The sequence below is a fragment of the Lampetra planeri genome, chromosome 30, assembly GCF_965212315.1.
Source record: "Lampetra planeri chromosome 30, kcLamPlan1.2.h2, whole genome shotgun sequence".
In the NCBI taxonomy this organism is placed as follows: domain Eukaryota; kingdom Metazoa; phylum Chordata; class Hyperoartia; order Petromyzontiformes; family Petromyzontidae; genus Lampetra; species Lampetra planeri.
Window position 1 is genome coordinate 8,000,250 of NC_136136.1, and position 15,350 is coordinate 8,015,599.

The 15,350-nt window shown below is 58.2% G+C and overlaps 1 protein-coding gene across 2 annotated transcripts in view; it reads left to right on the forward strand.

The window, feature by feature from the left end:
- The first annotated feature begins 280 nt into the window (after positions 1–280).
- The window catches only part of LOC144728915 (cysteine-rich motor neuron 1 protein-like), a 43,358-nt gene continuing 28,288 nt past the window's right edge, over positions 281–15,350 (forward strand). For both annotated transcript variants that reach the window (XM_078608659.1, XM_078608661.1), the window contains exon 1: positions 281–1,741. In XM_078608659.1, coding sequence (XP_078464785.1) covers positions 1,429–1,741 — 313 coding nt within the window. In that variant the 5' untranslated portion in view covers positions 281–1,428. The remainder of the gene's footprint in view (positions 1,742–15,350) is intronic.

The following is a 15,350-nucleotide window of genomic DNA, read 5'->3' on the forward strand; positions in this document are numbered from 1 at the left end:
TTATTCGTTGACCCCGGGGTCCCCGCCCGTAAGGCTCACTCGTCGCCAAAAGTCAGTGAGAGGCTACGCGCCGGGCGCGTCTTTGTCTCTGCCGCCGCTGCTGAACTCTTACGGAGGAGAGGCGGGTGGAGGAGGGCGAGCGAGGAGGGGATGAGAGAGGGAGGCGCGACTGTGATTGACAGCTCTGACCGAGCCGGGGAGTGGGGTGGAGAGAGAGAGAGGGAAGGGAGGGGAGGAGAGAGCGCTGAGCGACTCAAAGCACCGTGGGTTGGAGGGAGCCGTACGGCACTGCCCACGGAGAGCGAGACTCAGAAAGGGGGGAGGGAGGAGAGAAGGCGGAGGGCGGTGTCGTCTCGGTTGCCCTGCTCCGCCCGCGTCTCCATCATCATAGCCGAGCCAGCACTCGAGGAAGCAGAGAGAGAGAGAGCGGGGCAAGGGAAGCGTTGAGCCAAACTTGTGTGTAGCGAGAGGGAGAGAGGCGATATATAAAACACAGCAGTACACGTGTACGCAGCCAGGGCGAGTCTCCTACTCCCTTTGCTGTTACGTGGAGTTGGAGGTGGTTGTCGCTGCTGCTGCTGCTGCTAATAGCAGTGTGACGTAAACAAGTTGCCGTTCGTTGTTTTTCTGCTGCGCATGGCGGGATAAGTGTAAGAAAGTAAGGAAGGGTAGGATACATCTGTTTTTTTGTGGGAAGTTGCAGTCGAGCCAGCTGTATGAATAATTCATAGCGTTGAGTTGGAGGGGACTAGTAGTCGTTACTGTTCGGAGAGTCAGAGAGTTGGGGGGGAGAGGAGAGAGAGTTAGTGGAGAGAGAGAATCTCGCTCAGAACATCGAGCGAGCCGCGTGCGGTCTAGGGCGCCACTCAGGGCGGGGAGTCCCAAGAACACCTCGCACGCACACAAACACGCGTGTGCGTGCGTGCGTGCGCTTACCTAACACAGCCGCGAGTACGTACACTTCTCTCACACTGCAGGTAGTGTTAGACCTTACACACACACAGACGCGTAAACCGAGAGAGATCGACAAAAACCTAAATCTCGAATTATCCAACGCGAGCGGGGCCAACCCACAAGAGACGCGCAGATTCGCTGGGAGTCTTATCTGCCTGCACACACACAGAGGGTGGTGATAGGGGGCGCGAACGCGTGGCAAGCGAGTTGTCTTCTCGAGTGTCAGCCACGAGGAGAGAGAGAGAGAGGGGGGGAAGGGAGCCGAGTTACTGTAGCAGTTAGTTCGCCGTGTTCGTGTCTGGAGGCAGGAGCGGTGAAGCGAAGAGTGGGACTGCAAGCGGTGGGTAGCATCGGCGCGTCATCCAGGAGGAAACGCGAAGGACTAGAGGCGAGAGGCAGTGGAGTCTGAGTTGTCGGTCGACACGAGCAGCAGCAGCAGCCTCGCCAGCCGCAGCGAGTGAACGAGTCCGTGCCATGGCTGCTCCTCTTCGCCACGGAGCTCGCCCCGGTCGTCCCCTCCTCATCCTCCTCATCCTCGGCGCCCTCCTCGTCTCCTCGGCGTCTGCCCTCTCGTGCCTCTGCGACCGCGCGCGCTGCGAGGCGCCGCGTGGCTGCGCGGGTGGCACGGTGCCTGACGTGTGCCACTGCTGCCACGCATGCGCCAAGCAGGCGGGCGAGGCGTGCGGCGGCATGTACGACATGCTGGGCACGTGCGACAGGGGCCTGCGGTGCGCGCAGCCGCCCGCCGCAAGACTCGGGTTCAGCATGACGCCGGGACACTGCGAGGGTGAGTCCCAACAGCGGTGACGGATTTCTCTCGCTCGCTCGCTCGCTGTCTCGTTGTGAGGCTGCTGGGGCGCATTGGGGGTCGGCGGGCACTCTGTGGTGGTGGTGGTGGTCATCAGCAGCAGTGATTTGAGCTAAGGTGGGCTTTTTCGATTTAAAGCTTTCGTGACTGCAGGGATTCATCTTCTTGGTTCTTTCGGTAAAGTCACGTAGAATGGAAATAATAAAATAATAAAATAAAACATTATAAAATAATTCTCACGACGATTCGGCCACAACGCAAGCAGCCGACGCTGTCTCCCCGACAGACCTGGTCTTCACCTGAGGACGGCTGCTTGCGTTGTGGCTGAAACGTCGTGAGAATTATTTTACTATGTTTTATTATTTTATTATTTCCATTCTACGTGACTTTACCGAAAGAACCAAGAAGACTAAGGTGGACTGTTAGGTTGTCCGTATTTCATCATCATCTCCAATGCTGCATGGAGACGTCCACATTGTCACCCTGATCTTCGTGTACCTTGGTCATCATTACCATCATCGCTGAGTCGTCGTGTTAACCTTGACCATACTTCCTCATTCACTCCATCACTGGATGCGTAACATCCCCAAGTCAACCACCACAATCATCATCGCGAGTCATGATCTTCTCGATGGTCTCCCTTCCATCATCATCAGCAGCATCCATTATCTATCCACTGCTGGATGAAGGACTCCCCACGTCATCGCCATCCCTGATGGGGTTGCACATTCCAGCTCGCCCCTGCCGTCCCCTCGGGCGCGTTCTCTCCTTTCCATTTGCCTCCCACTCCGTCACCGGGTTCGTCCATCGCCCATCGTCCCTGCTCACCGATGCGTCCCAACTCCGCGTGCCCTCCTCAACAGCCACAGTTGCTGTCTGTGTGTCCCCCCCCCCCCCCCAATTATTCCCCGTTCCTCTCTTTGTTTTTAGCTCTGCGCGTGTAATCCCCGACCATCACATCTGCGTGGGAGTCACGGGGTGGGGGGTTGTGTTTTAACCGGGTATCCTAAAACAAACTCTGGAGTGATTTACGCACTGGGCTTTGAGCCTCGTCACCCAAGTTCGATGCCCGGCTACCATCAGTGGCGAGTAACATCAACCTGCACTGACCAGTGTGGTGAAATATGGTCAAACGGCCCCCATGGCCAACAACGGCATTTGCCCAGCAGTCGATCGACAAAGGATTGGGAGCTATTTTAAATTAAACGCACCCTCTAGCCTGAGCTCACACCGAACCCCGATCTCAACGCTAACCCGAGCGCGTCCGGTCATTGGGCAGGCTAAACCCGCTTAGATATGATCCCCAATTAAGGTCAAACCCAGTCCCGGCAGTAGCAGCATCTCGCGTGCACCAGCTCGGCGTCCTTTGGTGCACGTGACGCGAGAAAGGAGCCCCGGCGTGTTGCATCGTCACGGTGTCGACCTCGTCGTCGTCGGCGGCGTGTGCCTCCAGTCGAAGCGTGCCCGGCGAGAGCCTTCGAGACCGTCGCGCCGACGTCTCGCGCAGAGCGCTGCCGACGACACCTTTGGCGCTCGGTGCGCGGCTGGAGACGGGAGCCCAACGAGTCTCGGGATGACTACAAAGACGAAGATCCCCCGCGTAGCCTTAACAGAAATGTTGGGGAAAGGGCTGTTTGCGTGCGCCTATGAAGGCCGGCACGGCACACGAGGGGGTGGGTGGCCAGCACCACGCCCGGCCGCCTTTGTCTCACCCAGTGGCGATTTTTTACAAGTCGCACGAGGCTGAGTCGACCTAGGGGAGGCCCAGAATCGGTTCAGATAATCGTCACTGGGAATCGAACCCGTGTTCGTAGCGCGGCGCGCTAACCGCTACGCCACCGCTCCCCATGACTTCACAGACACAAACACACGCGGTGCCATTGACTGCGCACACTCGTGGACTGAACGTAAGAGTTGTGCCCGTGGCCCAGAAATCTTCCATAATTTCCCCGGTCCTGTTGGATCTCGGAAGCTAAGCAGGGATTTTCAGCCTGTTCAGTACATGGGTGGGTGACCACTACCAGGGCTTGGCAGGTGTCGTAGGCGTGGGCTACGTCGTGTGGCCAGAAGATGGCAGTGCCGAAAGTCACCCCCCCAACGCCCCCCATCGGACACAGCAGCGGAGAGTTGTCATTGCTCCACGTTTTCCTCTTGCACGAAGCGCCGCGCTCGTTAATGAACAGCATTGACCAAACATCCCAACGTAGCAGAAGCCCTCCTGGAAGAGAGTCCTCGGGCCCGGCGAGGCTTTCTCGGGGTAAATCATTGGCGTCATTTTTGTTGTGAAAAGTGCGCGCGTTCCCATTAGGGGCACAGTGTCACCCGACGCTCCGAGGTGCATTCCTGTGGTATTAATGGAGCCTCGAGTTCACTCTCGCTCTCTCCTGCGATTGCGCACTTTCAAACACCCCCCCCCTCCACCACCCCTGACGCTGTGTTAGCCGGAAAGCCGCCGTCTTAATACATCGACTGTGTTTTAAAGGAGAAATTACGACACGCCAAAGTACGGGGGGTGGGGGGTGGGGGGAGTGGCTTTTTGATTTTCTAGCCAAGGGGAAAAGAGAGAGGAATTTATTTTTGAAATTCAGGGCAATGGCTTTTTGGACAAAAAGTTGTTCTCTGAAAAAAATGTTTCGGAATTATTTTATCAATGGACCAATGTTGGCTTGTTTCCAACTCATGACAAATCATGTACCCAGGAGAAAGCCCCCATCCTCCTCCTCTGCCCCTCGAGTCTCAAGACTCGTTTTAAGTCGGGTGCTACTTACACTTTGAGACGTTTGGCGAACTCCGCAAGCGCGAGTTTGGCTTCGTGTGGGGGAGGTACACGAGAAAGATCCTCTAGAAACCCCCCCAACCCATCCCCCCCGGGTACGAAGGGGGGCGACACTCTGCACTGCCCTCTCCTGGCCGAACCCCAAGAGGCTCCTGCTCTCTGGGATGTTTGACCCCCACACCTTTCATGGAGGCCACTTAAGAGGCGCGGATGCTTTAACGCAAGACGGACGGGCATCGAATGCGCGCACGCCACGACTACGCCACCGTGCCTGGAACCACCGCGGCGATAATCCTCGAGACCCGCCGAAGGTGGCCCCGCAAAGCAAGCTCATCGCGGCCGCCCCCAAAGATTCCTTCCTCTCGAAGCTCGAACGCCGCGAGGCGCTCGCAGGCAAGCGCCTCGGCACACCAGAGGTCGCAAACGCGTTTTGATTCCTTACCCGTACCCGTACCCGGCCGCACCAGGGTCGCAAATGGGTACCCGTACCCGTACCTGGCCGGGTACGGGTAGCCGGGTATCGGGTAGGGTACGGGTATCGGGTACCCGGTTGCGACCTCTGCGGCACACTCCTTGAACTCTTGCGACACCGCCGCCAGCGCCCCCGCTGGAGGAACCCCCGTCGCGCATACCTGGGACCTTCCCAGCGGCCACGAGAAGCGCTGCCGATCTGCGGCAAAGGTTCCGTCAACTTGGCTCGCAGGTGGAGGGTGTTGGGTGTCGGGGGGTGGGGGTGGGAGGTGAAAGCACGTAAAGCTTCAATGTTGTGCTCGGCGTTTGCCCAATTTGCTACGGGCGTGCCACGCGACACTGCGGCGGGGGTAACGCGACACTGTTTTCCATGCGACGCTTCACAGGAGCTAAAAGGGCACCGGGCACGGATATGCAATATATGTAATTATATACGCACGGCGCAGGGGACTGAAGGACGTCTGTTAGCCTGGCACTGCCAACGACGTCTCGCCATGCGAGGCGGTTGGGCAGACGCGTGCATGACGCAAACGCGATCCCGGCGACCCGGGTTCGATTCCCGCTCACGGTCAACGCCAATGACGTTTATTTGAACCCGTCCTGGGCCTCCCCTAGGTCGACTCAGCCTCGATTGAGTACCTGGTGCGGTGTGTAGACATCGCCACTAGGGGAGACAAAGGCGGCCGGGTGTGGTGTTGGCCACCCGACCTATCGCGCGCCGTGCCGGCCTTCATAGGCGCTACTCATGAACAGCACTTGCCCCTACAGTTTGTTAAGGCTATATGGGGGATTTTGTCTTTGTCCTCTGTGCCCCCCAGCACATTCTCGGCCGTTCTCGGTGTTCAAAGCTTCATCGATACTGATCAATCCACTGCTGGATGAAGGCCACCATACGCCGTTTAGGCCGTGGGATTTCTCTCCTCGATTCTGGTTGGCGTAAGGGGGGAGGGGGGTGGTGCGGGGGGTGGCCCAGGAGCAGTTCATATGTCGCTCGCCGCCGAGAATCGAACTCGGATCGTCGGGTTCGTCGCGCAGCTTGTTAACCACTCGCTCAGCCGCTCCACGCCTTGCGGCGTCTGCCAGAGGGTCATTACATTCTGTGGGCTTGCACCCCCCAAACATAACCAAAGAGAGTGCATTGGAGCAACGCTTTTTGTTGGGGAGGAAACCCGGCCACGGCACATCCTCTATCTCCCATTGGTGGAAAGCTTCCGGCTTTTGTGGACACAGTGCCGCACTTGATTAACAATTAAACGTCAATCGGGGCTCACGTGGTGGCTGCGTCACCTTTGACCCCGGCACTATCGCGCTCGAGTGACGGAGGCGAGGCTAAAAATCCCCATTTGGCGGAGGCCGTATTGCAGCACGACCTGCAGATAAGGGATGGGGGGCAGGCGGGTGACCCCGTCCGCGCAAAGGTCAATGCGGTTGAGCTTCCCCGGGCTTTTGTTTTGGTGACGTTTTTTCACCACCCCCCCCTCCCGGTCCCGTAGCCGTGGCAACAATGGCAGCCGTTCCGCCGGTTCAGTGTCTTGGCCTGCACGCGGTCCACGCGGTGTTTTTGTTGCGGCGGGGTTTGATGTGGGCTGCGGCCATCCCTTGGACCGCATTGGAAGCAGAGTCCCTGCAGATTATGCACGCACACACGCGTACACACACACATACGCGCGCACGCACACATGCGCTTGCATGCATGCAGGCATACGCGCAATAGACACAAAGTTCCCCTATATAGTCCTCGCGGACTGTAGGAGAAAGTTCTGTTGGCGAACACCTAATGAAGGTCGTCACGGCACACGAGGCGGTGGGTGACCATCTCCACGCCCGGCCGCCTTTGTCACCCGAGTGGCGATGTTTATACCACGACACCAGGTACCCATTTGAGGCCGAGTTTATACACGTACACGTACACATGCACCATACCGGGCCTAGGGAAATGGCACTCCTGGTATCGGATCTCAGATTGCATCCGCGATCGGGATTTTGGCGCAGAATCGGTGGCGATGGCCACCGAGCGAAGATGAGCGCGGCGACGACGGCGGCGGCAGGCGCCCTGATTCAGGTTCGCGAAGTCCCGACAAACACGTTCGGCACGAGCCAAACTCACGGACTCCCTGGACATTGCAAGAGTTTTGCGGAAACAGAGCGGAGCCTCCTGGACTCGCGAAGCAACCGGTAGCTCGGGGAGAGGGGGGGCAGGGGGGTGTAGAGCGTCGCCACTGCCGCTGTGCGGGAGGTGATGAGCGGTCGGCGCCGTTTTTGTCGCGCTGCAATAATGGCGCTTTTGTTAGCGGCTGTCCTTTGGGAGCCGCAAAGCCAAAGATGAATGTATGGATTCGCTTTTAAGCAAAGGTCCCCTTTTTTTTTAGGAGGAGGAGGTGGAGGGCGGGCGGTGGTGCAATAATCACGGCCACCCAAACCAAAAAAAGCAATGCGTGTTGCGTGGGTTCTCAGATGTGAACGGAACTGAAAAATAACATTTCGGGCAACATGTTCCAATGTGACTTCACTATTTCCTGCCTGAACACACTGCTCAAGTATTCCTCTTGGCCATATAAGGGTCTGTAAGTGAGACAGAAAACTCGCATTTTGCTCATTTCACGTCGCTGGCAATTGCTTTTGGCAGCGCTGCATGCCGGAGTCTGCCCACGCGTAGGCCCGGTGACCGAACCGTGGCTCGCAGGGCGGGCTGGCGGGAGCACAGCACGGATTCGGCACGGCTGGCGGCACATCGGGGAGACGTTATCGGCGCCGCCGGTGACGACGGCGCGTCGCACAGATCCGGGGTGTGCCGTGAGACGAGCGAAGTGCCGTCACCGCAAGCTCGTGCATTTCAAGCCTTCGGGTGAAGGCGCAGCCCCCGCAATTGCTTGCCCGTGCCACTGCTAGCGGAAGGGCATCCACTGGAGGGGAGCTCTAGAGGGTCCTTGGTCTACTCTTCCACATGGATCCGATGTGTCGGAAGAGGCGGTTCCATCACGCTTAAAGGGGCCCGACCTATCTCAGGCTCGGGTTTTTTGGCTCTGGTTCGAGTCAGCTAGGGCTGGCGTCTGGGAGCCCTGCTTGCGATTGCAGTCGTCAAGGTCCCTCTGCAAGAATGCTTCTGCGCGCCTCCAAGACCAACAAACAGGAAAGGAATGGTCTATATTTATTAACCGTGAAAAAATGCCGCGCGTAGCAACTCCAAATACTACGCTTAAGCCATTTCAAGCAGCCCTCGTGATGACCATAAAGAGTCCTTGTGGCATTTTCCTGCCCTGCAAGACGCATTTCCAAGCACCAAGCACACTCGGTTTGAGCCGTGCCGGTCACCGTGCCATGATAAGCACGACTCGTTCTTTGCAGAATCTTCGGAAAACGCGAGTACCTGTCTCGTGTCGCAGTGAGATTGCATGCAACAAACCCCGCAAAGAATCCGAACGCAGAAAACGAAAATCCGTGCGACAAATTGACGAACACGCCGGGGTTGTTTTTCGCCTCGTAATCCCCGCCTCGCAGTAAGCTGTAAAGTGAGCGTGCGCAAGCCACTGCACATTAGTGCTAAGCTGCTCGCTTCCAGCGCATGGCGGTCGCGGCAGTGATGTGCCGGTTCAATTCGGTAGCCGCCAAAGAGTTAAACCCGTGCAGGCTCGCTCGCTCGCTCGGAGCGAGAGTCCCGGGGCTGGATTCTGCCGGCGGTCGTGTGCTCGGGAGCGCCGCCAGTGTGCGGGACGTGACTTGTCCTCGCGTCGCCTCTCCTCGCCACCGCACTTCCTCGGCTCGGCGCGCCCTCACCGCAATAACAAAACCTTCGCGCAGGCCGCGCGAAGGTTTTGTTATCGCGCGTAAGGACCTGCGTCGTTTGGAGAGAGAAGCGGGCGCGTGCGGGGAGCTCACGAAGAATTGTTCATAAAAGAGAAAATCGCGGCGGCGATCAATCCGCTCTGCACCTCGACGGATGGAATTTTCGTTTCCAAGACCTCCCTGTCAAAAAAAAAAGGGGGACGTAAATAATTGTTATAAAGTTTGGCAAGCGAATGCTTTTTTTTTCGTAATTCTTTTAATGACATCACAGTTTGGCACCGCGTTGGTTTTCTTAAAGCCTCGAGCGGCGCCTCCCTGGCGGTGCGCGCGCTCTGCGGCTCGACGGGCCGCGTGGACGAGGTGGCTCGGTCCGACGCGCGGGGTCTGGTGGGCTCGTCTGCGGTGGCGCGTCGTGGGTGCGTTCGTGGGTGTGCGCGCGTGGGTGTGCGCGCGTGCGTCGAGCCGGCTCGCTGGCGCAACACGAAGAAAAAAACAACGAGCGTCGCTCCTCTCCGGAGGGCGCTCGTCGGGCAGAGAGCCGCGCTCGAAACCGCAGCGGCTTGTCGCCAAAGAGGCCGAGAAATCCGGACACCGCAGATCCTGTCCAGACAAACAGGAAGGCATTGCGTGTGTGGGTGCGGGTGCGTGTGCGTGTCAGGCGGGGACCTTGGCCCCTCACTTTGAAGGTAAACAACCGGAAAGGAGCCTCGTCTCTTTTCATGATGAAGTAACCGACAAATAACAAAACACGGCGGAGAGCTTTAGTGTCCATAGATTCCACGAAATATGCCGAGGATGCCGATATGCGGAGGTTTGGGGTGGGGGTTGTGGGGCTTTTCCACGGCCATTGTCTCCACCCGGGGTTACTTGAGGCCACGTGTTGGAACAAAATCCAGCGATGGCCGAGGCAGGAGATGCCGTCACGGTCCCCCTGTCAATTCCGCAGCTCAGGCGGGCTGCCCCGGGGCTGCCCCGAGTTGTTGTTGTAGTTGTTGTAGTTGTTGTTGTTGTGACTACCGTGTGCGTTGCAGAGGGTTGGGCTCTACGGTGTGGTTTCGGGTTGCTACGCGTTTTGATGCCCGACGTTTCGCACCGCATGCTGGCAGTTTCCTGAACAAGCAAACGTGACGTGCCAACCAGCCCAGCGCACGTTCCATCCTGAAAACAACGTCAGAGTTTTATTGGGGGGGGGGGGGGGGGTGCGTTTAACACTCGATGTGCACGCTTACACTGGAGCCTGGCGCGCGTGTTACATGCGTGTTACATGCGTGTTACGTGTGTTGCGTGCTTGAAGTGCGAACCCGCAGCAGGTTATATAAGGTGGGGGTGGAATTTTTACTGCGCTGCGGCACGCATAAAGTCTGCCGACAGTGGTCGTTCGTAGAAGGTGACTGGGGGATGGGTTCACGATTGATCAATAAACTCTATGATGTTATAAACTCGATTATTATGTTAAACCCTAGTCATGGGCAGGGCGTCGGTAGTTGGTCACAAGGGGGGCTGCTTCTCGCTTGTCATTTCCACGAATACGGAAGTCATGGATTTTCAGAATAAACATTTGTAACCGTGGGATTGAGTGTCCTTACCCTTCGGCGGTGTGGGAGTTGTTGGTACTTTCCATGCTATCGCAACGCCCGTCTGGGAATTGAGGAACGTGGGGAGTCAAAAGCTCGGAAGAGAAGGCGGTAGCAGGCGGCTGTTTCCTTGATCGCCGTTTTCAGGTCGATTAGTCAGAGCGAAAGTTTCTGTTGGAAGTTTGGTTAAGGTCACCGGTTTAAGCCGTGACAGCGCAGGAGAGGAAACATCTGCTCCGGGGTGTCTGAGGAATCGTCCACGGTGCCCTCGTGGCGCTCCGTGAGCGCACGCGACGGCGTGCAGCAGGCAGACGCGCCATTTCAAGAGAGGATAGGAAATGCCCGTGTTGCACCAAAGTTACTTTTTGTACAAAAGTATCGTGGCCCTGTTGATAGACCCCCCCCCCTCCTCCTCCTCTCCACCCGCCCAAACTCCCCCCCTCCTCACCTCCATGGGAATGCGGAATTTCCACCGCTTGCTAGTTGCAGGACTGTAACTCCATGGCTCGTGAGAGCAGGATACCCGCTTGACTTGGAGCGGAGGCATTTGACCAACGACTCTGACTGCGCCCGATCTCCATCACCGCTTGGAACGCTCAGCTCGGGGTTGAGCCCGCAAAGTCCTCGGGTGCGTGACCGGCACGCCACGCGCGCCGCAGGTCGGCATTAGCGCGGCGTCGCCGTTACGCGACGGGTAGCGGAGAAGATTTCAGAATTTCTTAAACAAAAATGTCTCGCACCCTACTTCTGTGTCTACGCTCCTTCGCCAGCCTGGTGCCGTCAAATAGCCACGCCACGGGGGGGGGGGGGGGTGAGAGGGGAGGGGGGGTCCTCGTCCAGCAGTGGAGTCGAACACGAGCGAGGGTCGGGCGCGTGCTCAGTGGGGCGCGGGTTGCCGCGGTCGTGCGCGGAGCTTGGTGCCCCCGTGGTTTTTGGGAAAAGTTTCCACGAGGTCCTCACGGCCGTGAGCCCCGCGTGTTTGTCGATTCGCTGGGGATAGAGGGGGGGATTGATGGAGGGGGGGGGGCTCACGGGAGCTGTGTAATTACTCTATCCGTGCCGCGTATCTATGGGCCTCAAGTGCAGCATTGTGGGCGAGAGGGCGAGCGAGGGCGAGCGAGCGAGCAGGGTGTGTTCGGCCGAGTGGCAGAAAGGAATGTCTGGAACTCGCGCAGATGAGAGGAGCGTTGCCCGAGCGAGCGAAGCGGGGGGGGAAAGGACGACGCCAATGCGATGAATAAACACGTCCGCTGGAGGAATCCGCGAGGCCAGACGAGGCGACCGACCGCTACACGCCACCACCGCATCATCATCATCGCCGTTCCTTCGTTCGCACGCTCACGGGAAACGGGAAAAACAAGCGGGCAGCGGGCAGGCCAGCGCGTGCGTCCGCGTGTGGGGCGGGTGGGGGGTGTTGTTGGGAGTGGGCAGCAGGGTGGTGCGTGTGTACGTGTGTCTGTGTGCACGTGTGTCTGTGTGTACGTGTGTGTGTAGGTGTGTACGTGTGTAGATACGCGGAGCGGTGGCGCAGCGGTTATTTCGCTGCGTTACGAAGCCCGGCCACCCGGGTTCGGCTCTCACTCAGGGCCAACTCCGGTGACGATTATCTGAACCGGTCCTGGGCCTCCCCTAGGTCGACTCAGCCTCAAATTAGTCAGGATCAGAATCTCACACCGGAGGAGTCCGATGAGCTATAAACTTCCTTTCCACAGATGTCCAGTAATGCGCCTGGTGCGGTGTGTAACCGTCACCACTTGGGAGACAAAGGCGGTCGGGCGTGGTGCTGGCCACCCACCCACCCCGTTGGCCTTCATAAGGTGCTGCTGCTCGCTCACAGCACTTGCCCCAACAGTCTGTTGAGGCTACACGGGGCTTGGGGGAGGAACCTTTGGATGGGGAGGTGCCGGGCGGGGCGCGCGTGTGCGTGCGTGTTTGCATTTCTGGGGGAGTGGAGGGAGGAGGGCGTTGTTGTGTCTAACATACCAGCGACACGAAAAAAAATGTCTCGTCCAACTGTTTGTTTTAAGTGGCGGAGGCAACGGTAGAAATGCCTGTGGTCGTGGGTTTGGACCCCGTTCTTGCTCGCACCCCGAGTCTCGCCCCAGCACTCACCCCGACACTCACCCCCTCCACCTTAGCCCCCACCGCCCCCACGTCTCACCCCACCCCCCCCGGCTCCCCACCCACCCCCACCCAGCACCGCCCGCCACCCTGCCCTCTGGCTATTTAGAACTTGCTCGCTTCTAATTTGTGGCCTGGGGTTGGGGGAGTTGGAGGAGTTGAGGAGGAAGGGAGGGGGGGAGGCGATGTGGGGGGCGGTGGGGGGGGGGGGCTTTGGGGGGAACCTCTCGGATTGCGGGGAGTCTTCAGCTCGTCGGGTGGTGTGCTGCTACGGAACATTGTGGGGAATCAAATGTCGTGAGTAAAACCGACTTCTCTGCTGCGTCTTCCACGTGCAAGCGGCTTTCTTTTCCTTCAGCCTTACCCTAAACGCTCTTGCAAACGGGTTGCTCCCGTTTCAAGGGACTATCCCGGTAAGACGTGTCAATCAAGTGCATTGGCCTTACAAGACTTGTAGGTGCCCACGCTGAAATGCAATGCCAACCTCTGGATTGGTTTCGACCTTCCGGGTCCCATCGGCAGAGTCGGGTGTGCCACTCGTTACTGGCGAGTTCCCCCTCTCGACGCCGCGGTCAATGCGGCCCCTGCAGCGGGCGAGTTCCACATTGGTCGGAGCGCAGTGGCCTCGGGAGGCTTGGGGCCGCCCCCTCGTGAATGTTGTGCCCCGGGTTTTACTGCCTTCGTTTGGTCAAGCAAAGAGTTACCTTGAGCGCGGCGTGACGTCCCGCGGGTACGTTCAAGCAGAAGGATTCGGATGAAAACGAGCGTAGACAGAGATCTCTCAGCGATGGACGTCAGCATGCGCTTTTCCTGGGCTCTCCTTCTTGCCTTCAACATTTCTTGAGCTTCTTGATTTGGCTGATGTCGGCGCCGGAGACAAGAACCGCAGCGGCTCGGCAAGAGCGACTTCTGCTCCGTGGAATGTCGCCCCTCCGTCGGACGAACATCGATCCCGACGAGCTGCTCGGGCCCCACCGGCGATTGTCCTCGGTGATCGTTGTCCTCCGTCAGCAACAGCTCGCGGACGAGACAGCAAAAAACACGAGCTCGTCAGTACGGCACCGCGGGAGGCCAAACATTGAACCGATTCTCGATGGAAGCCGCGAACCGGCGACCGTGACATTTCTGTTGAGACGCGGGGTCATGGCAGGGCACTCGGCGACTTGCCTGGCAGCGTGGGAGCGCAGCGCTCATGGCGGTGACGCCAATGGAACCTCCCGTCGCGTAAACACAGCCGCTACGGAGAGCGCATCGACGCGCCGCGGTGTGTCCTTCGCTGCGCCCAGCTGGACGCATTCGTAGGTCGTGTTTCCCGATCTATTTTGAATTTGTACTTTTAAAAGCCTGGCGGCTGCGGTTGGCGACCGTTTAAAGTCCTAACCGGCCGCGTCCCGCGTGTCGGAGAGCGCTGGCGCCGTCACGCCATCGCCCCCTCGTCGCTCAGCATGGCCGGTTCCTCGCTAGCGGTGTTCCTTGCACCCGGCAGTCGTCCGCCGGTGCCGTCAGGGTACGCGTCAGTTGCGATGGACCGCTGGGTGACCAATCGATGACGGTACAGGATCCAGCCTTGTACGCATGAGGGGATTTCTCCAGGGTTCACCACGACACGATGCCGAAATCTCGTCCGTGGAATCGGCCAAACTTCCCAATGTTTACAAGGCCCTCCCAAAGCCAAGTCCGGAGGCCGGGGGTGAAAGGAATTTCTGACATCAGCTCGCGTAGGTTTGCAGACGTGCATCGATTTATTGTTTTATTGCCACGCAAGAAAGGCCACCATGAGCGGGACGTGCCTGTGTAGAGACGAATGTGGGACACTCTGTAGTAATAAAAAAAAATAGCTGAGTTCCGTTTCTTAGCACGGCTGTTTCCCTCCATCGCGTGCATTCCGTGCCGGGCGTCCTCGTCACGAGCTCCGACTCGCCGTGCGATTGCAGATGTGGGGGCCGGGCTGTGGCTGCGCCTGAAAGCCCCGGGAGACGCGGCCACGGTCCACTACTGTGAGTGGCTCGCAGGCGTCGGCGGTGGGAGAACGCCCAGGGGATGTCGCAACGGCGCGAGTCCACACCTCGCTAAGTGCCGATTCACAGCAGTAGGTTTACGGAGGTAGCTTTCTGAAAATGGTTTACGAAATCCCGCGCGCTAAAATTTGCCAGGAATTGTCCAGGCCGCAGCAGCTGCATGGTCGGTTCTGTTCGAGCGTTCCATGCGAGTTAAGCTTGTTGTGCGCGTGTTGGTCATGGTTAGGGTGGCACTGCGCCATGAACCTTGTAACCCGAGTTGATATCTGACTTGGGCCTGGCCGACCCACCTAACCACCGCACTGACCAGCCAAACAACACCCGGGACTGAAATGGCATTGAGGAGGCCTTTGACAAGGCTCTGTAAATTATTATTGTTGTAACGTGATTAGTTTTGCTGTCACAACGTCTCACTCTGGCCACACCCTTAAAGTTGCGGTTAGCTTGTTTGGGTGTTGTTCGCCGGGATGAGTGGTTTCCCAGGTGAATGCAGTCACCCCAGGTGAGTGATTAGGCCAGGTGAGTGTGGTCTGATGTGGGATCGCGGTTGGCCCAGTTGGTGGAGCTTAGCCCCCCTCCTACGCTCCATTCAGTAAACACATTGCATCATTTCAGCTGCCTTATGTTGAGAACAACCAATGCCATAATCATCACGGGCCACGTTCTGTCCACTGCTGGTTGAAGACAACCCTATGCTCAATTCCTTTCAATTTGGTCGCGAGATTTCTGCTCACTCGGCGAAGGGGAAATCGCCAGAGCGCCAATTCTCGTCTGCTGCCCACCACATCCAGTATATCTCTAGCTATGCACCACCTACTCCAGTCTACCACTGACCCACAAATACA